General features: G+C 41.5%; 2 protein-coding genes across 4 annotated transcripts; one reads left to right on the forward strand and one right to left on the reverse strand.

Annotated features, from left to right (window-relative positions):
• Positions 1-606: 606 nt before the first annotated feature.
• Positions 607-8,766, reverse strand: LOC117764198 (kelch-like protein 12). Of its 3 annotated transcripts, none has more exons than XM_034589781.1 (13): positions 8,424-8,766; positions 8,222-8,337; positions 7,133-7,359; positions 6,744-6,897; positions 6,017-6,234; positions 5,161-5,310; positions 4,921-5,035; positions 4,642-4,748; positions 4,365-4,560; positions 4,092-4,250; positions 3,274-3,372; positions 3,004-3,190; positions 607-1,563 (listed from the first exon to the last, which is right to left on the reverse strand). In XM_034589781.1, the coding sequence occupies exons 2-13, from the start codon at positions 8,277-8,279 to the stop codon at positions 1,437-1,439; spliced, it is 1,797 nt and encodes a 598-aa protein (XP_034445672.1). In that variant the 5' UTR covers positions 8,280-8,337; positions 8,424-8,766; the 3' UTR covers positions 607-1,436. The 3 variants fall into 3 exon arrangements, with proteins under 3 accessions (XP_034445672.1, XP_034445671.1, XP_034445673.1); XM_034589780.1 differs by having other exon boundaries at positions 8,222-8,340; XM_034589782.1 differs by lacking the exon at positions 8,222-8,337 and having other exon boundaries at positions 8,424-8,761.
• Positions 8,767-11,190: 2,424 nt separating this feature from the next.
• On the forward strand, positions 11,191-18,733 carry LOC117764706 (tyrosine-protein phosphatase non-receptor type 1-like). Its single transcript, XM_034590694.1, has 9 exons — positions 11,191-11,479; positions 12,962-13,052; positions 14,003-14,103; positions 16,085-16,183; positions 16,262-16,399; positions 16,742-16,951; positions 17,179-17,340; positions 17,496-17,656; positions 18,136-18,733. Exons 1-9 carry the CDS (start codon positions 11,423-11,425, stop codon positions 18,425-18,427), a joined length of 1,311 nt encoding a protein of 436 aa, XP_034446585.1. The 5' UTR covers positions 11,191-11,422; the 3' UTR covers positions 18,428-18,733.
• The last annotated feature ends 6,306 nt before the right edge of the window (positions 18,734-25,039 follow it).

Below are 25,039 nucleotides of genomic sequence, written 5' to 3' on the forward strand. Positions count from 1 at the left end.
TGTGTTGGACAAATTAAAAGTTTGATCAGATGAAGGAGTCAGATGAAGAGTTAAAGGGATCAACAGTTATTACGATTCATGCTGGTGAAAACATGAATGTCTGTAAATGTCATTGAAATCTGTCCAATAGATATTGAGACATTTAACTCAAAAGCACAAACGATGTTGATGCTAGAAGAAAAGTCAGAGGATCACAAACTTTTGAATTGAAGTTTCATCTCAATCCCTCCAGTCTGTTATTTCAGTCTGGACCAAAGTAATGAAAGAGCCAATAAAGATATCGCAAAATTATGTATCTTTTATTTAAAAAAGACATGTTGGGAGGTTGGAGAATGAAGGCAGTAATTTGCTGACGTGTTGACATTCAGTTTTAACTTTTTTACTGATGTTAAAACGGACATATTAAGTTATATAGTGATTAAAAACGCATCCAGCCCGTTCATATCGAACGACTGGAAGATTCCTCACATTTGCTCCGTGGGTTCAGAAGCAAACGAGGAGTTTTTCTTACCAGCGACGTCACCGACTCTGCAGAAGACGTGTGAAGCGGGTTTACAGCGTTTTGTCCTGATGCGTCACATGTTTAGATTAACACAGATAAAACGCTTTGGTTCTCAGTGTGTTTATTCACTTCCCAGGTAACAGTGATGTCAAGACTACATGGACCTGTCCGAGTTCATAAGCTGAGTAAAAAAAGAACACAAATCACATGCACTTCATACTGTGATTTCTCAGTTTTGCCAAACAAAGCGACAAAATAATCAACTGGTACAACTCAGTCATTTTTCTAAAACAATATTCATCTCTAAATATATATTCTGAGAGCGACAATAAGTAATAAACCTTTCGTAATAAAGTGATTGGAATCTAAAAGCACTGTTTACAGGTAGAGTTACAAAAAGGATTAGTGACCCATGAATGACCTTGAGCACACGTGATGATGAGCCGATGCACTGTCGCGGAAGTCTAACGTGAGGCAACATGAATGTTCACGGGTTTGATGCAGGCCAAAGTCGTAAGGCATATAGCAGCAGCTGGAGTCGAACTGTGCTCCAACTTCTAGTGTGTTTCTCGTGATGAGTAGAAATATATTGCACTTTGAAGACAAACTGAAAAAATAATCTCACTGGTAAAGACAGCAACAAGAACCACCGATGAGTGTCATGCAAGTGGCGATGGGCTCCTCGGGGGCCTCTTTTCAGGTGAAGACGACCACGGCGACGGTGAATCTCTGTTGCACGGTCCAACTGGTGAAGGGATAACTTTTCAGTGAAGGCGGCGGCGGCGGCGGCGGCCCAAACTGTGGCGCCTTATTTTTTGTTTACTGGCGAACAAGCATCTCCCTTTGCGGCTCTGTTTTAGTGGCATTTTAGCAAAGTCTAGCTGCCCGTCCTCCTGCCGGATTTTCCTCTTGTGGCTCTTGTCCTAAGCGAAGATCACTTTTCTCGTAGAACACAGACGCCGGCGTCGCACCGCTGCGTCGCCATCGAAGTGACGACTTCCCAGGAGTCGATAACCGGGTCGTAACATTCAATGCTGCTGAGAAGTGAGTTCCCATCGTATCTAGAGAAAGAGAGAAACAGAGAGTTTAAACCACAACAATCAGGACTGTGACTAGTCTGCATCAGCCTGAACACAAGCTCAATCAAACGTTAAATGAATATAATGTTAAAACTTTCTTTGAATGTGGATCAATGCATATATTCATTTAGCAGCCTTTTACCAAAGCCACTAACACGTGTAACCTAGAGATCTATAGTACACACATTGAAGAGAAACACTTTAAATACTGTAAATTACCCAGATAAACTTCAAAACTTGCTCTGAGGGGCCACAGCTAATCTCATATGTCTCTATGTCAAAGCAGGGTTTCCCATTAATTATCTAAACTAGGGCAGATCGCCATATTCTTATTTGTCCTGCCAGTTTCATAATGAACCCAAAAAATATTTACACTTCTCATAATAACACCAGAGATCTCTCTACCTTGGTGTTTTACTCTGCTGCTGCATTGTACAGCAGTGTGTACTTGTCTTTCACATATACATGTATATTATATTTGTTGCACGGTAGTGAACTTTACTAACACTACTAAAAGTTTGACGTAGTTTATATAAAGCACACAAACCAAACTGACTCGTGGGTAAAGAAAGTTGTTGTCAAAGATGAAAACATATTTTGGAAAAGGTTAAAAAGAAGGTTTACAGTTACTGGTTTGTAAAAACATGTGCATACAAAACCTAAAATAATTCTCCTTATCACTTTATATATTCAATATACTGTGAGCTTGAAACCTGACTACAGCAGCACCACAGTCAAACCTGCTTCATTTGATCCTGTAGGGCCTGGAGCAAATGTACTGTTTGATCAACTTGATGCTACATGTTAACGATTATTTGTTCAGACCAAAAAAAAACCTGCGTTAAGAGAAACAAAAATGGTAAGAAGCTGCGCTGGAGAGAGCGTGTTGCTTCAGGTCCTGGGGAAACGTTGAAATATAATCCAGTCCAGTTTGAACAACTGATCCAGGAGGTTTAAAGATGTCACAATCAATTTATCATATAAAAACAATTTATGATACAACGAAACAGGTTTTGTTAACAATTCTGGAAAGTTAGTCAATCATTTTAAGTTTTCCTGGGACAGTTTGAGACAAAAAAGTGGAAATATGACATTAATGTTATACAAAGTATATTATAAAAATTATATACTTCGGCAAATACATAAGAATAAAACATTATTTACTGCTTAATATCTGTATGGGTATTAACTCTCCAAAATCCATATTGGTTGGGCTCTAATGCTTTTAAACTATATGTACAGTACATTAACAGAATTTTGCACTGAGCTCTACAATAAAGCAAAACATAGATCTGTTATAATATTATGAGAAGTGTTTAGAATTTACAAATCTTTATGAAACTGTGGCAGGACAAATGATGAGTGGATCATCCCAGTCTCTGTAAACCCAGAGAGAGAAGAACATTAGACGCTTTTTCTTACCCAGCAATGGCATAGAGACGTCCTCGCAGTACAGTGGCTCCTACGTAACACCGAGGGGTCGTCATGCTGGCTACAGTCGTCCAATAGTCCGTTCTGATGTTGTAGACCTCAACGGAGTCGAGGTGCGAAACGCCGTCGAAGCCTCCCACCACGTAGATGTGGTCGTTGAGTAACGCCACACCAGCCCCTGCAGACAGAGCACACGTCTCAGGATAAGCAGTCGCACGCACAGTTAGCGGTGATATTCCTCCTTTCTGTCGTGTCACCTACCTGACCTCTTGGTGGCCATGGGTGTAACACTTGTCCAGTGGCCAGTGTGTGGGTCGTACCGCTCCACTGAATTCAGGATATTCAGTCCATCGTATCCACCTGTGAGGAGAAGTTAGGGCAATGATTGATTTGTCCATCAACAGAGAAATAACTGGCAATTAACTGTTTTAAGTTGCTGGCACAAGGTTGATGTGTTTTCCTGCTCCTTCTATCTGATTATTGCTAGTTAGATTATAATTTAGACTATAATGATTATTGCTAGTTGTCGTTTGGGCGCGACTCTTAATATAAAATAGTGTTTCCCATTGATTAGAGACTGTGGCAGCATTGTTCAATGTTGTTTCATCGTATTTCATCGTGTGTGCAGAGCTCTTTGCCTCACTTTATCTCTCGCTTGCCCACTTACTCCCTCGTTCGCTCCTCCACTCCTCTCTAGTGAATCTGCCCTGACAGTGTCTGAACCTGTCATTTGTGGTTTGTGGGTGAATCAGTATGTGAGAAAAACCTTCCCAGCAGGACAGGTGTGGTCTCATAATCATGGTTCTCTTATATTTTTGAGATTTGAGTTAGAAGACATTCTGATAGTCAATGCATCGTTTCATTACATTTTAAAACTAAATGTGAAGCATTTGTTGGATTCATCCTCCTCCTTTCATTTACTGTGTTTTAAAAAGGTTTAGGTAAATTATATTGGGGAACTATAATTACCATTTTATTAATTGATTAGTTAATCACAATAATCAGAAGATTATGTGATAAAAAAAAAGTCTTGAAAATTTGTTGCTTCCCTTTCCCCCCACAGGATTCTTCCTCCATACCTAAACAGTAGATAAGTCCACTGGCCACCACCAGACCAGCTCCTTCTCTCGCTGTCTGCATATCTCCCAGCATGCTCCACTGGTCAATGTTTGGGTCATATCGCTCCATGCTGGTATGACGCCGGCTTCCATCGAAACCTCCAGCAACATAGATCATGTCTGTCAACAGGGCGAAAAGAGAGAATCTGTAATGTTGTGGTTTACTGCGAGAGAAGAAACCATTCAGACAGGTTTTCACAGAGAGGCAGCACACGTCATTCAGAGCTTCCTCACCTCCAAGTGTTGTGGCCCCTGCGAGGCCACGCCGTACATTCATGGTGGCGACGGTGTACCAAACCCCGTCCTCGTCCGCTGTGTAGTCCAGGCACTCCACGGAACTGAGCCTCGACCGTCCGTCGTAGCCTCCGATCACATAAACCCGATCGTGGAGAGACACTGTGGCAACGTAACGCCGTTTCCGCGCAATGTTCTGTTTAAGACACGTCTGTCAGTTATAGATAAATCCACTCAGACAATAAAGATAAAAACCTCTCTCTTTTTTAATACTTACAGGAAGGAAGCTCCATTCTTGTGTTTTTGGATCATATTTCTCAACTACGTCTATCGGTGATTGTTGGCTGCCAAACCCTCCAATAACCAACAGGACTTCTTTGGCACCTGAAAATAATAATAATAGTAAAAAATACACATTATTTTTGTAGCACTTTCAACAAAGCTCAAAGACACTATACAGGATTAAAAAAAACAACTATAAAAAGACCCATAAATCACTTTTCTCATCAACAAAAGATGCATAAAGCTAATTTACAGTAGGAAACAGGATTCCCACCTAATCTGGCTTGTGTGCGTGGGCCTTGCATTTCACTCCTCAGCTCCGGTCGCAAGTGGAATTTCTTGGCCTCATCCACAAGGTCTCGACACGGCAAGCTACATCGAATGAGGGGCTGAGCCGTGTCAAAACACGCTTAATTATGAATGTAAGTGTAATAAATACATCAACAGATACTCTTTTGCTGGAAGCTCGGTGCATGATTACTCAAAAACCCCTGCAGTGTGTCGGCTGGCTCACCTCGGCATCGATGACATCCGTGATGTAACGCGGGGTCAGCAGCGGCAATCGGACAAACTCGAGCATGTCTGACAGGTACGGCTCTCGCTCTTTTCTGTTGTGTTTGACCCAGTTTAACACGGCTTCAAATACCGGCTCCTCCGAGTCCACCTGCATACACAATGAGAAGAATTACAGCTGCTCCAAAGACATAAATCCTCATGTTGATTTTTACAAAACTCCAGTTAAAGATGTGGCACATAATTCATTAGTGATGCATCGACTGCACCAACGCTGTTAATCTGTAAATGTTAATATTAAGAGCTCACAATGTGTAACAGTGAGACAGTGCAGTCTGCTGAAGGTAGGAGAAACCACAGTTTTATGTGTTTTACGTGTAGGGTCTGGTTTTATTTTTTAAAACGACAAAAATGACAGGAAGAGCGATGTGAAAGAATTGATGATCTATAAATCAGCGTGTGATAATAACTGTGTTTTCACAAAGCAAGGCATGCGGTTTTGGGAATAGGAATTTCCTGAGCACCAAGGTAAACTCAAGTCAGGTTTTCTTCTCTGCAATTTCAAATCGGCAAACGTGAGTGGAATTGGAGGGCGACACACCGACTGAGATCACAGCAGGTTGGTACTTGCTGTTAACGTTTTGCAGGTGTTTGAAAGACAATATGAAAGCTGTGAACGTCGAGCTCAATTCACACCATTTAAGTCCAGTTTAAAACATTACAGTTGTATTGGTGAGCAGATGTGACATTACTACAGACTGGATTCACAATATTCAGTGACAACAGATCAAACAACCTCCACTAGACACTTGAGACCAAAGTGTGGAAAAGCTGATCCACACATCAACTTTTCTTACCTGAATTTCGTCACATTTTATGAGTTTTTCCACTTCGGTCTGGCTGAGCAGCATGTACTCCTCATGCTGCACCACCTCAGAGAAATGCTTTTGGGAGAAAAGCTCAGCGGCCTGCATCAGGTCAAGGCAATTGTGGGTTTCGGCAAAGTCACGAATACCCAGACAGTTGGTAGGATCAAGCTGACTCTCCAGAAAATCACAACATGCTCTTTTCACCCCTGAGGAAAACAAATTGTACATAGACACGTGTGTATCGTTTAAATACAGACAAAATCGGATAAAAAAAATATACTTTCATCATCGTTTAAACAGGAAATGCAGTGAGAAATTGTGTTAGATCAAATATAAGGCTTTTAAAGTTGTTGCTCAAATTAAAAACTTTAAAAACTGTTTTTGCTACAGGTCTGGTGAAACACAACAAAGAAAGACTAAACAGCCTCCTGCAGACACAATGTACTGTCCAAAAATCACACTTAATAGGTGTGTAACATCTCCCAATAGCCTGCAATCAGATAACCTTTCATATCAAAAAATTTCTTTAAAAGGCAGGCAACAGGACTTGCTCATTTAAGACTTGTGTAAATTAAGGTAAGACCTATAATCCCTTCTAAGGCCTTTTTGAGGAACTGAATTTATTGGTTAATAAGACTTTTCTAAGACCTGCAAATACCCTGTCCCTGTACTCACTCCGATAGAAGCTGGCTTAAGCTGGTTCGCCACAACCCACCTTTCAGCTGCAGCAGACACGCTGCTGGGAGCAGTTCTTGTACGTTCTCCACTGTGACCAGCACCGTCTCCGTGTACACAAAGTCCAAGAGGATCTCCATAGTGGAAGCAGTGAGTCCTTGGATGTCGACGAACGATTTCCCCTTCTCTGCGAGCTGCAGAGCCACAACAACAGAGATCTTCAGGTGTAATAACAAGAAACATGCCATTAAGGATTTACTTATGAACATTAAGTATTTGGGGAAGTTTTGGAGATTCAGAGAAAGACCATTAAAGAACAGGAGTTTTTCCTGAGAGTATCAAGACATATGTCATATGTTTAGTACAGAATATACATATATTTATTTGATAGCATGTAGTCCCTCAACAAATTAAGAGTTTTAGTTTTACCTCACTGGTGAACATGGCACAAAAGTAGTCACTGCAGGCAGCCAAGACAATGCGGTGAGCTGGAAAATCTGCTTTCTCCACTCTCAGAGTGATATCGCAGAGTGTGTTGCTCTTGCGAAGTGAGTTCATTGCATTGAGGATGGACTTGGCGTGGGAATTGGTCATGATATCTTTAGGAGCCATGTTGCCTTGGAGGTCTCTCGAGGACCTCAAACTGCTGAAGGAATCTAAAAATAAACAGAAAAACCTGCGTTGACAACGAACGTCTGATTCACACAGTGACAATAACAACCTTTTACATTTGTACACACTTAATGTAGGTATGAGAATATGGTGAATGAGTGAGCATGTGCTGTATGTGGACACAAAATGGGTGTGTTAAGAGTTTAAGATTCATGTTTGTACGTTATTAGTGTGTAACAACAAAATTTTCCTAGAAATTAAAGTTTAAGAAAAATATGCCTTGGGAATTTTCGAATTAATTAAAATTTTACTTAAATTGGAGATTACTCACCCACAGTATATAATAATTTAAAGGTTCAGTGTGTAGAATTGATTGAAGTTGCATGTTGCAGCTCAACACCCCTCACCTCACCCTCCCCTTCCAAACATGAGAGAACATGTAGTAAACTTCAGTTGTCATAAAACCTCAAAAGGTGTTTAGTTTGTCCAGTTTGGGCTACTGTAAAAAACATGGCGGCCTCCGTAAAGAGGTCTCGCTCCAGTGTTTAAATATTAAGGAACCATTCTGGGGTAAAGAAAACAACAACTCGTACAATTTAGATGAAAGATCACTAGGATTATTTTATATTTAGTTTCTGCCAATAGATCCTTTCACCTAAATCTTACACACTGAACCTCTAATAAAGATATTTAACAATAGATTCAAAACACCCCCCGCCCATCATATCTATATTTACATCTCCCACAATGTGAAAATACAATCTGCATGTAAATCAATGACTTAATAAACTGAAATAGTCCTTTCTCCAGTGCTGACACTTCAGTGTTTCCCCCCAGTAACATTTGCAAAGTACTAACACTAACTGTGTTTATCGTGGTATCGTCACTTCAACCGATGCAACTTACCGTTAAAAGATTTGAACACTTTTTCCACCACTGGGAGGCAATAGCTATAGCTACACATTAGCTAGCAGCAGCCACCGACAGCTAACGCCAACGCTACACCACAACAACAACAACAACAACTGTGGAGACACGGCCGGCGGTCAGAGGCGACAACACAAGCAGCGACACACACACACGGACCCGTCGGGAGTTTTCATAATACCTGTCGCCGCTGCACAGCTGATTCAAAAACGCCTAAGTAGCTAAGTTGCTTTAGCTGCTAGCTAACGTCAGTAGCACCAGGGTGTCCCCTGTCCCCAAGCTCCTGCTGTCGGGTCAGAAACCTGCTGGGCTCCGTCTAATCCATGGTGCCCCCCGCTGGGTCGCAGTGTGCGCGGCCTCCTCCAGGACCCATGTGTCCGCAGACTCACACGACCGCTGCCATGTTTCCCCCGCTGCCCGGTGAAGAGCCTCCGCAGGTCGCATCAGCTGCTCTCACTACACCGAGCGAACATAAACACACCGCGGTGCGTGCGTGTGCGTGCGCGCTCCCCGGGGCCTGACGGGGCCTGACGGGGCCTGTGAGGCGCGCACCTCCATCCTCTCCTTTCTGCTCAAAACACCGCGATAATCAGAAGACCAGTATCGATTATACCGATGTTTTCTATTCGATCTTACCGTTTTTCACTGTGCACATAACAAATGGTCAAAATACAAAAGTGGTTCAAGTGAAAACAAAGGTTAAATACAGAAGTACATAAGTAATAATAGTGATAATAATAGTGTCGATAAAAGACTGAAATAAACTGGAACTACTCAAAGCAAATGAAGACAACACATGCAAATAAAATAAAAAAACACATGCAAATAGAAAATAAAAAACACATGCAAATAGAAAAAAACACATGCAAATACAGAAAATAACACCGGAAAAGTTTCCAGGGGAAACAAAAAAGTGATGAACCTGCTGTAGTTCAATGCTTGGTGAGGTTCCACCACCACTGATGAGTAGCGGACTTCAATAACTTCACAAAGCGTTGATCATTTCCTTGTCTCCCTCTTTATCACATTAATATCTCACCGAGACTTGACTTCTGCCCCAGAGTCCTTGTGCTTTGCAGATCCAGGATCTGCTGCAGCCACATCGTGGATCGTGATGGTGGATCATGAGCATGGTGGCGGCTGATCTTGGACTATGATTACAACAAGACTGCTTCATAAACAATGTGCATACACACATATTCTACCATTGCTGGCAATAACGCCTCAATTCATTTGTCAGTGCCGCTCCCTTCATCTCTATCAGACATTTTCTTATGTATAAATACTTTTAACATTGACAAACTGTTTCTTCTAATCAATGTTGTAAATACTGTAATTTTGTTGATGTGTTCAGTTACAAGCGTCTGTACGTTGTACCTCTGGACTCAGTGAGTGACGTCTGTCTCGCTTCAAGAGGTTTGTGGTGTTGCCCCAGAACATCTCAGTCCTCCCACACACACACACACACACACACACACACACACACACACACACACACACACACACACACACACACACACACACACACAGCACTGATGCTCTTCTGAGAATTGAGAAAAGATCCTCACATGAGTGCATCTGTGGTCGGCCATCATCAGTGTCAACACGCTGCTCAGTAGCTCAGTGGCTTACTCATTTATAGAACCATTGTTCACATATTGTGACAGGCGGAAGGAGAAGTAGTTACTGTATCAACTGGACATTATAAGGATAGATCCTGGTGATGGTGTAGTTACTTCCTACTGTCTCCTGGAATGTTTGGGATTGGAAGTATCTGCACAGCCCTACAATGCTTGAAAATAACAATTTAGTAATTTTCTACACTTAATAAAAGATTTAAAATCAACGGACTATATCTTTAAGAACTTAAAACAGGTGTTAGGTGTTAAACTCTCCGGATCTGGATTCGTGTGTATCACAGACAGTTAAACGAAACCGATTATTCCTCAAATTAGTACAAAATTTCCACCAAATCTCATAGTTCTCTTTGTGATTCTTTGTGGGGATCTATTAGGGAAATTAAAGACCTGAAAATGAAAGTGATACTGTTTATCTAAAAGTGTAAATTCCTTGTTCCTTATCTGCTGCACAAACACTAACGTTATTCTAAGTCACACCTTGTCCCATTCAAATGTCATTCAGTGATTGAACTGTTTCCTAACAAGGACAATTCGTTTTTCTTCTAGAATAACAACTGAGCCAGAAGATGTTGTTTCTACAATGAGAGAGAACTGGGATGTAAACAAACAAAAGTTTTTATTTATTTATTTCTCTCAGTTTTTTTGTATATTTGAAAGATTTAGAAGTGAAATGAAGAATCATCATCATCATCATCATCATCATCTACGTCTTCTTCTTTGAGGTTTAGCAGTAGCTGACATCCTCAGTGTTGTATTATACTGCCATCCTATGGAGTTTGTTAGCTACAATGTTTTCTTACCGCTCTTATACTGAAGAGTCTGGGCCTGGATTATTTTTAAAAAGTTCATTTAATCCTGTTATGTTTCAGTTTGTTCTTTAATAACTGTTAAAAACAAAGATGTCATGATCCAGAGTCTGCATTTGATCGCAGGCATCATAGTTTAGAGATAAAAGAAAATGAAATGATGATTTTAAAAAGTCACAATGATGAATTAAAGTAAAAACGTTGACTTTCTAAAATTGAGAAGATGATAAAAATAACGAGATAAAACATGAACTTTGATTACCAAGTCAAAAGTATGAGATGGATCTTGAAACTTTATAAATGACTTTAAACTTTAAAGACATTTAATACTGTTTTACACACAGACAATAATAGTATGTATATGTTAAAGACGAAAAGAGAAGAAGGGAATAAAAAAGTAAAAAGAAAAGAAAGGAAAAGACAATAAAAGAATAATACAAAGTAAACTCTTATATATGAGGGGTTTTTTTTAAACTGTGTGACGACAGCAGCAGCTCGGGCGTGTGGGCGGAGCCTGCGGCGTGTTTCCGCTCTGAGGCCGAACAGACGAAGCTGATCTACGCAGGAAAATCTACCGACGAGCGGCGGAACATTAGTTCAACCCAGAGACTCCGCTCCGGACCCGAAAGTGTCGAATCTACCGGGAGCTCGGTATCTCCACCGAGGCTTAGAGGGGGAGGAGGAGGCCGAAGAGGAACCAGCCGCCGGAGCAGGAGGCAGCCGGACTGTCCGCTATGGAAGCCGAGTTTCGGGAAATCGATGACAACGGGAGCTGGAGCTGTGTCTACCAGGTAGGAGCTCCCGGTGAACCACGGGGGAACCGGACCGTCCGGGGACCGGGTCACTTTTAGGCCCCTTTTCTACCGCAGCGTGTCTCTCCGCTCAGTCCGCCGGCGGAGCTCCGAGTCCGGGTTCCGCCTGCTCGACCAGCCCGATGATTGATGAGTGTGTCTGGGTGTCTACCCGAGAACCACGTCCCATCACCGGCCCGCTTCGTGCCGCCGTCCCCGGTACAAGGAGACGGTTCTGGGGTTGATTCAGTGATGGAGGAAGTAGCCACAGATTTAGTTAATACTCCATTACTAGTAACTGTCCTTAATTAAATTAAGAAGCCTGTAAGAATGATCAGTGATTATTAGCATTTCCACACATATATATAGATTAAATGTATCATTTATTGATAAGTTGATTGTCTATAAATTAAGGAAATGGGGGGGAAATGCCCATCACACCTGGTTCTGTTCGACCAACAATATCCAAACATATTCAGTTCACTATCTCGTACAGCAGCAACGGTTAGTTGATCAGTCAATTAGTCGATCAATCGATCAGTTATTCGTCCATCTCTAATTCCTAAAGAACAGGATGACGTCCTGCTCTGTTTGACCAACATTTCAGATCCAAAAACCAAAGATAGTTAATTATAGCTGCTTGGTAAGTTATCATGTAAAGCTGTTACAGGATAAAGCTCGTGTAGTTAATCTTCACAAAATGTTGGCCTGTAAAGGTGGGACCAGAGGATTTTTTTATCTTTCTCACTTAAAACCATAAATCCACATAATAAATGGATCAATAGCTGATTAATTATCTGTCAGTTGACTAATGGTTGCAGCTCCATTAATCAGGACAATCTACTTAAAGGTAAAAGGATTCAATGACGGTTATCCCATTATATATTTATATCATTGGATAATGTTTTACTATCACTTTTATGAATGTTCATTTTAATGCGGCTGTGGCTGAGGGGGTAGAGTGGTTGTCCTCTGACCAGCATGTCGGCGGCTCGATCCCAGACTTCCCCATCTGCATGCAAAAGATCAAACCTCAAAATGACTCAAATAATTCCACTCCAAAGAAGAAAATCTTCACATTTAAAAGCATTTTGACTGAAAAATCATTTATAATATAAAAGTCGCTATTAACTATTATCTGTGAAATAATCATGGTGCAGTAAAAAGCACAATAATGTCACTTGAACCTCAAATGTTGTATTTGTGTAAAGGTTTTCATGTTGTGTCCTCAGTTTCTTGCACTAAATATCCATTACACATACGTGTGTGTGGACTTGTTCAACACCCCTCCCTCTTTTTTCTCAGAATTATTTCTGGGAAGTAACCAACCCCCCCCCCCCCCAAACTGAATACCTTATCTCATACATGATTTGATGCTGTTTTAAAGCATGGAGAACTATTCATACTGTGTCAGACCTTTTTAATGTCACATGAATGTAATGTTAATGTAATACTCTGTCATTCATTTTCATTCTGTCACAGGAGATTCGTCACCAGTCTTGTGAACTGCCATGCAAACTTGCCAAACTACCCGAAAACAAGAATCGGAACCGCTACAGAGACGTTAGCCCATGTAAGTCGTCCTTCCCCTCGATGCCTCGATGCACTTCACCAAACAAACAGTCTTAAACATTTCATTTATTCTTTTTCAAATGAATGAGCACAGCTCTCTGCCCAGCGGTGACTGATTCCTTAAAGGTTCTGAGTCGTGCGAGTTTTTCACGGCAGAGAGTTACACAGAAGTGATAATCTCTGGCCAAGTATCATAATAATTACGTCAAATTACACAGTTAGTGTTACACAATGGACACAACTTTGCCTCACTGCGGGAGACAGACTGACGTAAAACAGGATGTGACTTCCAATTCATAACTTTTGTTTTTACTTTGTATTTATGAAGGTTGTTGCTGTGGTCGCAGCACATGCACGTAGAGATAGCTGAGGTCAGCAGGAGATTAGACTGGAAATATAAGGTTTTCTTCAGACTGCAGGGGAATCAGATTTGTTCCTCAGGTCTGACATCACCATCTGCATGTTGTAATTATGTATGATGGAAACTATCAATAACTAAGAAGTTACTTTGACTTTGGATTTGATTGAGTTGTTTTTGTTGTCCAGACTTTCTAAAATCAAATTTGAACAAAATGAATATTTAAGGGACTGTGCTCTACTGAGTTTCATTGAAGTTCTCGTTTAAAATGCTTTTCTGTAAAACAACCCAACATCTGAACCATGTTAGTTCCTCTTTTCACACTTAATGAACAATGCAAATTGTACAGACCATGTTGCAAATAGTGTTTTCACTTTTAACAAGACAACTACAATCACAAACCATGATCTTCTTTGACTGGATATGAAGAAAAGTGTGCGCCCCAGTTTTAAAGTTTGAAGCTCCAGTTAGTTCTCAGCAGCTTCGTTGTTCTGAGAGTAGCATGAACATTCCCTGGAGGTTGTGACGTATAAAAAACAGACAAACACACAGTATTGACATGATTCTTCATGATATTTTCTTCCTCTCCTCAGTCGACCACAGCAGAATATGTCTGCAGCTGGGAGCGAACGACTACATCAATGCCAGCCTCATCACGGTGGAGGAGGCGCAGAGGAACTATATCCTCACTCAGGTAAGTGAAGAGGCTTCAGTTCCGCTGCAGTTGAACAGTGATACTCCTCCTTTACACAGAATAGGTTGGAGTAGGTTTGTTCATAGATGTTAGTGAGTGTACAACATGTTTTTTATTCATACTTTATATCAATCCAGCAAATAACTTAGAATAATGAAATCAGTTGTGCTTTTCATAATAGAAAAAAATAACATTTGTTATCTTTGTTGGTTATAATAAGACTGTTTGTTTATCAAAACGTAAAATGTGTGTTTATCATTTGAAAATTCATAGAGAAGTTATAAGCACGTGAAATGTCCCCATAGCTGTATCTAATAAACCACTTATTAAATGTTATGTATACTGCCTATAGATATAAAAAAAGGGGGACTTGAAGTAAAATGTTACTGATCATTTCCATTCAATGTTTAAACATGGATTCAATTAATTTGTTTAATCCCAGAAACATTAACAATAGTAGAAAATAGCCTCAGATGTTGGCTGGAGTCTTCCTATCAGATCAGCCGTGACGTAGCCTGAGAGACGAAATGTGGGGCAAAAAAAATCAATGTTTGTTGTGATTTCACGGTCGTGGTTCATTGCAAACATGTTCATCAGCTTTCATCACCTCATCTGGATTTGGCAGCTGGACAGCACGAGGCTGAGATGAGGAGAGGTCTTGGTTTGTAAATCAAACAAAAATAGTTGAAGATTGACGATTCAATGTACTTGTCTTTTTAAAGAATATTATGAATATTATGATCAATCAATGACGTAGTCCGTAAGATCAGTACTGAGACCGTACCCTCCTGGGTAACTTGGAGAGGATCTGTGTCAGAACCTTGTCCACTCACTACTGGGTCCCTCAAGGTTCCGTCCTGGGTCCCCTCCTTTTTCCCCTTTAAACCAACTCTCTCGGCTCTGTTATCCACTACATGGCTTTTACTACCACAGCTACGCAGATGACACCCGAATAATTCTCTCTTGTCCCCAGTTGAAACACAGGTAGCAGCACGAATCTCTGAATCAACCTTGACAAGACCGAGCTACTTTTACTTCCGGGGAAGGGCTCTCCCACCCATGACCTTACTATCACCATCGACAACTCTGTGTTAGCCCCCACCCAGACCACAAAGAACCTGGGTGTGACACTCGACAGTCAACTCTCCCTTACTGCCAGCATTGCTGCAACAACCCACTCGTGTAGATACATGCTGCACAACAGCAGTGAGAATATGTCCCCTTCTCACTCAGAAGGCGTTCTGGTCCAGGCTCTGGTCATCTCACACCTAGACTATTGCAACTCCCTCCTGGCTGTTCAGCCTGCTAGTGCCATCCGACCTCTGCAGCTCATCCAGAATGAAGCAGCTCGACTGGTCTTCAACCTAAGTCCTCTCTCACTACACCATTCCTTTCACTGGTTACCAGTGGCTGCCCGTATTCGCTTTAAGACACTAGTACTTGCGTACCGTGCTGCGAACGGATCGGGTCCAGTCTACATCCAGGACATGGTCAAACCTTACACCCCAGCCCGTCCACTCCGCTCTGCATCGGCCAATCAGCTTGCTGCTCCCTCACTGCGAGGGACAACTAGTCACTCAACAAAATCACGACTGTTTGCTACAGAAAGTCTACACATCGTCTGCCGCAGGCTAAAAACACATCTCTTCCGACTACACCTTGGTTAAGAAGATGATGGTCTAATAACCATGGTCAACTCTGATGTTGAAAAACAAAACAAACAAACAAACAAACTAAAAAGTTAGTTGCATTGTGTTGTATTGCACTTACATGTGGCACCTTGTAGTTTGGCTTTTTTTAAGCTAATGTACCTACATGAATCTTGCTGTTCTGGGTTTGAACCGTCATGGTTGAATGCACTTATTGTAAATCGCTTTGGATAAAAGCATCAGCTAAATGATATGTACTGTAATGTAGTTGTACAGAATAAAATCCTTTATACGCTACCACTATATATACTAAAACATTTTTTCCTTTTTAGGGACCCCTTCCAAACACATGTGGCCACTTCTGGGAGATGGTGTGGGAGCAGAGGAGCCGCGGTGTGGTGATGTTGAACCGAGTCATAGAGAAAGGATCTGTAAGCAGCTCGTCCTCATATTGTAACGTACTTTTCTCTCTGTCACACTGTTTCTAACCTGCCTTCGTTTGCTTTTAGGTTAAATGTGCCCAGTATTGGCCGTTCAGAGAAGAGAAAGATGCTATTTTTGAAGATACCAACTTCAAGCTCACCCTTGTCTCAGAAGACATCAAATCTTACTACACAGTCCGTGAGCTGGAGCTGGAAAATCTGTCTGTAAGTTTTCAGTGCGTGTACAAGCTGACCTGGTTTCAAGTGAACGCAACACTCCTTTTAAAGCAAAGGTTCACAGTTTTTCTTATCTTAAAGTAATAGACAGGTGCTTATATAAACCTTGAAACGGGTTTTACTTGCTGGTGTTGTTCCTCCTGTTCATGCTGGTCATTAAAATGTCCCTTCTGAAGTTGATTTTAATTCAGGTAATGGAGTTACAATTAAAAAATCTGTTCAACAGTAAATTTGAAGTAAAAATGGGGCTGCTGGATTATGAATTAGTCAAATCAAGTCTATTTAGTACATTTATTTAATTGATGTCTTCCCTCTGATCTTTCTCTGCAGACTCAGGAGACCCGTGAGATTTTACATTTTCACTACACCACCTGGCCTGACTTCGGGGTACCAGAGTCTCCGGCCTCCTTCCTTAACTTCCTGTTCAAGGTGCGAGAGTCTGGGTGTCTGAATTCCGATGAGGGACCACTGGTGGTTCACTGCAGCGCCGGCATCGGACGCTCGGGGACCTTTTGTCTCGTGGACACCTGCCTCTTGTTGGTTTGTACAGAGCTCTGCTGTAAACAAATCATCACACTGTACCTTTTATACCTTCTTTATTTATATTGAGCAGGTAGATGCGCTTGTAGAGCAGTATTACAGTAAAATTACTCTAAAATGTGGTCATCACTATTAAGTAACCAGTAATAATGGAGGCGAACTGACTCTAGAACTTGTCATTTTGTCGGTTATCATATTAATCACTTACTTTTCACTGTTAAATATAGATGTCCAACCGTAAGGACCCGTCTTCAGTTCGTATTCGCGATGTGCTGCTGGAGATGCGACGCTATCGAATGGGTCTGATTCAGACAGCGGATCAACTTCGCTTCTCCTACCTCGCTGTCAATGAAGCTGCCAAGTACATCAAGGGAGACACATCCCTGCAGGCAAGTCCTTCCTCTCTATTCTGCTCCTTCTGCTTCTTTTTACTTGGTGTATCGTAAACTGCCACGAGAAATAAAAACATATCTACTAATCTTCAGTTAATTTCAAGTAGTTACGCAAATACTCAAATGGATTGTGTGTGTTTTTTTTTTTTAAGGAGTCATGGAAAGAGCTGTCGAACGAGGAAGACGATCCTCCAGAGTTCACCCCTCCTCCTCCTCTTCCTCCTCCCAGAGACCCTCACAATGGCAAAATTGAGCCGTCCTTCTTCCCTGAAAATGATGAAATCGTCCGACACATGGAGAGCAGGACTTTGGGGTATTCATCAAAATCATTTATTTAAATTTGATTCCAGTGTAATCTCTTAGTTTTTGAACCAGCTATTTAGAAACCTGAAGGTAAGTTTTTGTGCCACGCCTGTTAATGGTGAAAAACGTGGTTAAATGAAATGCAGGGTGTGTATGATGTGGCAGGTGCTGCTGAATTCCTGTCATCTTCACAGATCAAGTGCTAGAAGAGACACTTCAGATCATTTTCTGTTTGAACCTATGTAAAATGTATTTGTATGTACTTTAATCAAGCTAACTTTAGATTTGTCATTTGGTCCAGTTAGCAACACAACGCTTTCACTTGGCTGCTTGTGGGTGTAAATATTTAGTGATAGCTGGTCTTTATACAAGAAGTGGTTTGTGTGGCGCAACACATTTTCTCACTCAGAAAACATTCGAAGGTCTAAAACGGTCTCTTCTACAGCAGCTGTGCTCTTCTTCACTCTCTTACATTCTGTCGTCATCCAGGTCCTCACAGGAGTCAGAAGTGCGAAAGAGGAACATCCCTGGCCCACCGCCTCCCCCTGATCGGACCGAGCAGCTCGATCGTCACAAGGTAATCCAAGATCTGACCTCCGAAGCTCCAGCCAAATCCCAGCAGCAGCACGAGGCCGAGAACCAGGAGACGCCCGAGGCAGCGGAGCAGCCAAAGGAAGAAACTCCTGCGCCGGGGGCTTGGCCCCCTCTACTAGCCAACGTGTGCCTGTGCACGGCACTGGCTCTCAGTGCTTATGTCTGTTATCGGGCCTATTTCCACTGATGTCTGTCCCGACTCCTTTCTGTTTCCCCTCCCCGTCTCTCCACTGAGAAAAGTGGACTGCTCTGGCCAATCCGCCTGCTTTGACTCTGGGTTTACTCTGCGAGTGAGAGGATTATTTGGACTTCAGCAGATTCAGGTTCACTCTTTTTGTTTTTGTACGAATGCAGTGCGAGGGGTCGGCTCCTCCTCACCCAACCAAACCTTCTGTCAGTGTGTCATCATGGATGCTCAGGGCCTCAGTTTTTCAGGTGTCGTGTGTTAAATATGTGTAAACGCAGACTCGACAAAACAATGACACGTCTTGCAATCAGTAGAGTGAATGGGTTTGTTTTAGCTCCGTGTACCAGGATGAATGTCCTCTCTGACTCCATTTTACACACGTCTCCGCTCTTATTTACCAAATGAGTTCTTCCATTTCATCCTTTTACAATGTGTCCGTTATGATTTCTCATTTTCCCTTAGTTCTCTTACTCAAATCCTTTATCCCCATCTCTGACCAGCCTGCCTGAAAATATGCCAGTAAGGTAGACAACTTAATTTGTTCTTTGGTTTTGGCTCAATATTAGATCGTGTGTATTTGTGTAGTGCTTGATGACCACTCAAAGTGCTTTTCAGTACAGTTTTGCCATTCAACTATTCACATACACATACAGTGCATCTATTTGCAGTACAATACACTGCCAGCACAGCAGTCAGGGTCCTTCTGCTTACTGGACAACCCCCGTTCTACCTCCTGAGCCCCAGCCGCCCATTAAACCTGTTCAATAAGGTGAAGTGTATGAAAGTAAGACTGAAGCGATGCTGTTTCCACTAGATAAGAGATGCATGCTGGGGTGGGCACTGAATCGTTATCTGCCCCCAGTCGTGGTCCGTGCTGGGCTGCAGGAGGCTGGTCGAGTCCGTACAGTGTGTGTGTGTCTTTGTGTTTATGAGTGGTAGTTGTTGAAACTTTCTACTGGTGCTTGAGTTAAATCCACTCAGTGAGAAGTATTAATACAACATTTACAGGACATTAAACGTGAGATATGTAGCCCAGGCATTCTTCTCTCCCTGGTAGATCAACAGTGACACAGAATGGTAAATGGTCTGTATTCATAAAGCAGCTTTTCCAGTCTTGATGACCACTCATTCATACAGTGCATCTATGTGCAGCACTTTCTCTCTCACACTGTCGGCACAGCCATCTTTTAACATTTAGGGTTCAGTACCTTGCCCAAGGACACTTGTGGAATAGGGGAGACTGGGATCGAACCGCCAACCTTGTGCTTAGAGGACGAGCCGCTCTTCCTCCCCCAACAGAACGACTTTGAAAACAAAATGGTGCAGGAAGAGGTTGATATGCGACTCTTTCCATTTTCCTCGCATTCTTTAATTGACACTGGAATGATAGACATCTTGAGATGTGTTTTTTCTTTTAAAGGTCAACACCTTGTCCTTGTTTTTCAGTCACCGTGGATAAAAATGTGTGGAGGATTTTCACAGCAAGAGAATGTGTAACATAACCTGAAAGCAGCTGATGCATGTAATCGAATGTCAGACACAAAGTAGCTCACACCCGTTTCGCCAGCAATACAAACCCTTAATAACGTGTCACCCTTTATGTTAACGAACTCAGTGTCACAGGGAGCCGAGGATTTTGAACAAACCAAAAATCAAACACCAGCACAGGGATGGAAACAATACACTGTAGTAATAATCTGTTGCATCGTGGCGCAGCCCACGAGCTGGCAATGTTTTGTATGATTATGTTCTTTTAACGCATGCTGCATTTGTGAATCAACAGGTTTGTCCTAAGAAGAGATTAGTTGAGCTGCTAGCGTCGAGTTTAATTTGTGACTGGACGGAGTTCAGTGCTCGAGTCTGACAGCTGTACCTTCCTTTAGAATGTATGAACGTCCCGTCCGAGGACAAACCCTTATTAGATTATATATTTTTTTCAAATCAGGTTCAGTGTGCTGAGTTTTATTTTCTTCTTTTTTTTCTGCTTTAGCAAGGGATGAAATCTCAGCACCTGTGCAGCCATTGCACCAGGTTTTCCTGTTTTTCTACACTTACGCTGAGCTTAAAAACATGTATTTTTTATTTACATTTGTTGTTTTACTTTTTTAAATAAAATAATAAAAAAAAAAAAAAAGAATCTACTGATTTACTATGTTGTTTTTTGGAACCTAATTCTCAGTCTTACATCTGGGACCATGACTCTGGAAATAAAAGATCACTCAACACCGTGTTTTGATCTTATTGGTCGGTCAGTAGCAGGGAGAGTGATGTTTCCAACTGAGAAAGTTTGTGTTTAGAATCAGACTACACCACAAAACACACTTGAAACTATGATTTATACATTAATATTTATAGGTGGAGTAGTTTTTTCAAACCTGGTCTAATTAGTGTTTCTGATTTTGGCACTTTTCAGAAATTACAAATAACGTGTGGTCACAATGAGTCAAAGCATGAAGAATATTTTGTCGTATTTTAGTCTGTGTTGAATTAATGTTGGTGTATTTATAAAGGACCCTTTAAAGAGCTTTACATACAGTCGGTAAGAAAAAATGTATTACCCCGACTTTTAAAACAATAAAAGGGAAATAACCCAAATCAAATAAAGAACATACAGTAAAAGAGCAGCTGAGAAATAAAGCCGTGAAAGATTTGTTAACAGATGTTTAAAATTTGATTTGTATAGCCCATATTCACAAATCACAATTTTCCTCATAGGTCTTAACAAGGTCCTCAAATGTTGGTAATTCATTGATAAATGCTGTTGATAGATTTATGATTTAAAGTCGGAAACTCAGCAGAAAGTCGGAATTCAACGCTCCTGACTTCCTTCGAAGATCACGTCTGAAAACAGCTGTTGGAAGGTTTCACAGCCCTAAAGTCTAAACAGCTCAATAGGCTTAATAACAATTAATACAAGGATGTTAAAACATCTTCACATTTCTTGTATTACATTGCAGAGATTATATTCAACATTATGAGCAGAGCTATTGATATTTCTCTTCATTCAGACAGGTAGGGGGGGGGACGTGTTTTGTTTTTTCCATCAGGGGGCGCTGTGGGTCTAAAGCTCAGACTCTTCTCTGTGAACGTGGAGGCCTGGCTTCTTGTTGCAGCCCACTCTTTCCTGTTGTCTGTACCGGGGTTTACTCAGCAGTTGTTATAATAACAGTGAACTGGACAGATCAGTACCTGCAGTTCACGGAGGGACACCGATGCTCACATGCATGAATGTTATCCAAATACTAATTACGTCCATTTATACAGGGACTATTTTCCATAAAAATGGCTTATTACCTTGCTCAAATTCTAATATATATATATATTCTAACTGCTCTTACTACGATCATAACTGGTGTCAAATGATTTCCCCCCCAAATTTTTTTTGTTTTTGATACAGACGCACAAACTTCTGAGGTTGATGTACACGTGCTTCCAATAAACAAAGCCCAACAATGAGTTTTGCTGAAGCCTACACACACACACACACCAGCACAATGACGGCGGATTGACACTAAGTAGAACACGTCTGGAGACACTTGAACTGCTCGAGCAAACTCTCCTCCCCCCCCCCCTCCCTCCCTCCCTCGCCCCGGTTGTACAAGCACAGATGATTTGGCAAGAGTCTTGGCTAGAACTTCCCGTTCCTGGGAAATACGAGGCAGGCACTGTTACGTGCAGCACAGGAATGCAACTGTAAGAGCGTGAGTAATGGCACTCCCACCAGCGCTGTGCTGCAGCAGGCCAGAACAAGTTGTTGTTGGAAAACTACAATCAAGGTACGACCTGGGACCGGAAGTCATTTAAAGACACAGTGTTGAAACGTCATGACATCTATTCTGCTTGGTGTGGTTGTCGTTTTATTTACCATTATAAATGAGAAAGGAGATTTTGAATTTATTTTTCCACATCTTTTTTTTACGTCATCTCCCCGAGGCCCGTGTTTTTTCTTTATATGTGGTGATGTTGAGAAATTCAAGTTCAGTTATGTGAAATTAAAATGAAGTCTCCTGCTGTGGCCCCTGACTCAGCCCAACTGTGCACACTGCTGACTCCACACTCACAGTAGAGCAGAAGGGATATGTGCCCTGCCCTGCTGACTGTGGCCCCAGCTTAGTTATTAACCTGGAACTTCCCAATGGCCGGCCAGCAGTGAGTGAGGGAGGGTGGGACGATCTTTGACTGTAAGTCTCTCTCTTGTAGACATGCAGATCATTTTCGCAGGGAGCCAAGCAGGGATCAGGAAATTCCTGAATGTGAGGGGAGTCAGGTCTTTCCAAGCGTGACGCAGCAGAGTCTGAGTCACTGCACACGCAAGCAGTGTACAATGGAGGCCTGATACCGAGAAGTGTGTGGTGTACCATGTCTCTTCATGCCCTTATCGTTTCAAAGGGAGTCAATGAGGCTTTTGACAGCTTTCAGCATCAACCAGTGCTGGAATGTAACTCACTACAATTATTCAGTACTTTGCTTAAGTGCATATTTGGAGCACTTATCCTTGAATATTTAACATTTCATTTGTTTTTAAAGGCAAAATAAAGCTTTTGTCTGTACAGCAAAAATGAGTAGTTTTTCCCCGTTAACAGTCTTCGTGCTATAGGCTAAGTTTACGGATTGCCAGCAGTAGCTTGGTATATAGCATACGATCGTCTTATCCAACTCTGTGCAACAAAGCAAACTTCACAAAATATTTATTATGTTGAAACTTGCAGCAGAACTTAGTTTTGTTATGTCTTTCCTACAACATCCAGCATCGCACACCTCCGATTTAGTTCGTGACCCTTTGGAGGGACGCGTTTAAACTAGTGAAAAACTTAGTTAAAACTGGATCCATTAGTTAAAAAGATGTCAAATTCAAGCGGGGTACAACAGTAAAATCTTATTAATTCATCAGGATTCATTTGATAATGTGGTAAAATATCAGTCAGAAGGGCCGTTTGTCTGCAAAACAAGTACTTTCCCTTTTACATTTACAAGTAGCCATACATTCCTATACGGTTTATGGCCCATTGTCTACAGCCTTGTGCATATAACCACCAATATAATATATAGGTTCTTGACTGTAAAGGATCTGAGAACCACCAGTATTGACTCGCCCTGTATTCTTTACTTAAACATCGAGATTTTTCCTTACAACGAACTTGATTGCTCAAATTGAGAAGCACCGTGCTGCTGCTCTTATTAAACTGCAGCCTCTCCTGTCTTTGGTTACATCTGTTGAGACATTCACCCGTGAGCAGTTCCTGTTCCTGTTCCTGTCCCCCCCCGCTACTGCTGTTGAGGGTCAACCGTCAGACTTGCACACACCGATGTCACAGACAGTCCCTCCGCTGTCACAGCTAAGTGGCTTGCATGTAGGTCATAGCGTAAACACTATGAGATTGGAGCTGGTGTTTCCTCCTTGGTGTACGCTTCAAAGCTCCCGCATCCTTCCTCTCGCCGCACGCAGCAAGAATTGATGACGTCGACATGCGGTCCACATGTGTAAACAAAGCGTGTTGACCTGCCTGCCTCACCACAGACGTCCCCATGATGTTCTTTTGGATTCATGTTGATGTTTTCATCACAACATCTATAGGACAAATGACAAGCGCTTACATCAGATGTGTGATTGTGAGCTCGCCCATGATTCCGTCTGAAAGGACCTTTTGAAAGGAGGTGAAAGGTAGCATGTGGTGAACGTGAGGATGGTCACATAGTTTAGTTTGTGTAGGTGGTGAATTCTGTCATGCAATCGCGTCAAACACACCTTACTTCCTGTTGCGTAATCTGTACATGTCAAAACCCACACAGCTGTCACACAATTAAAATTTGCTGGGACCGACTGGGATCTGTGATTCCACCACAGTACAGCTCAAAATTAACTGATTTAATATTACAGCAGGTCTTCATCAAAACAGTGTTTGGATCTCTGGACCAGGGCTTTTCAATAGAAATTCAAAGAGGTCCAGTTAGAGAGAGTTTCCTCAAGCAAAGGTCCGAAAACATCACAATGTCTTTTCTCAATTCAGTAAAAAAAAAAAAAGAAGTTTCCATTTAAAAATAAAATAAGGTTTTTGAAAAAGTCAAAAATAATTTTCTTAATTTGAGAAAAAATTTAAATAAGTGTAGTTTGAGTTTCCCCTTTTTCTTAACTACATTTCACATGTGAACAATCTCAACAAAAAGTAACAACTAAACAGCTTTAACGCTCCTTTTCCCACTTTCTCTTGTTCAGTGAGAAAAGCTCTTCCTTGTGCTGCCAGGATTTACTACGGTAAAGACTGCGCAGGTAAGACTACCGTAAATGCAGGAAAAGTTGCGTTGTTAAAATAGAAACGTTCTGTCAAAATCTAATAAAAAGGTCTGGTTCCGTATAGGACAGCCTCTTGGTCCAGACCCGAAAGATATGTATTTTATATTTTTTTGTAAGATATTTAATATAGATAATCTAAATATTATGTTGATCAGAAAAAAATTTGCCATCATTATATCATATTATTAATGATGTCATGAAGAAGTCATTTAGGACATCCGTTAAAAAAATGCATGATTCTGTATCGTGCTGGCTGATCGTGATAATAATGGCGGATCCTGTATCGTGTTGGTGGACCACGATTGAGGGGGCAGCTGCTG

Source organism: Hippoglossus hippoglossus, chromosome 7, assembly GCF_009819705.1.
Source record: "Hippoglossus hippoglossus isolate fHipHip1 chromosome 7, fHipHip1.pri, whole genome shotgun sequence".
Lineage (NCBI taxonomy): Eukaryota > Metazoa > Chordata > Actinopteri > Pleuronectiformes > Pleuronectidae > Hippoglossus > Hippoglossus hippoglossus.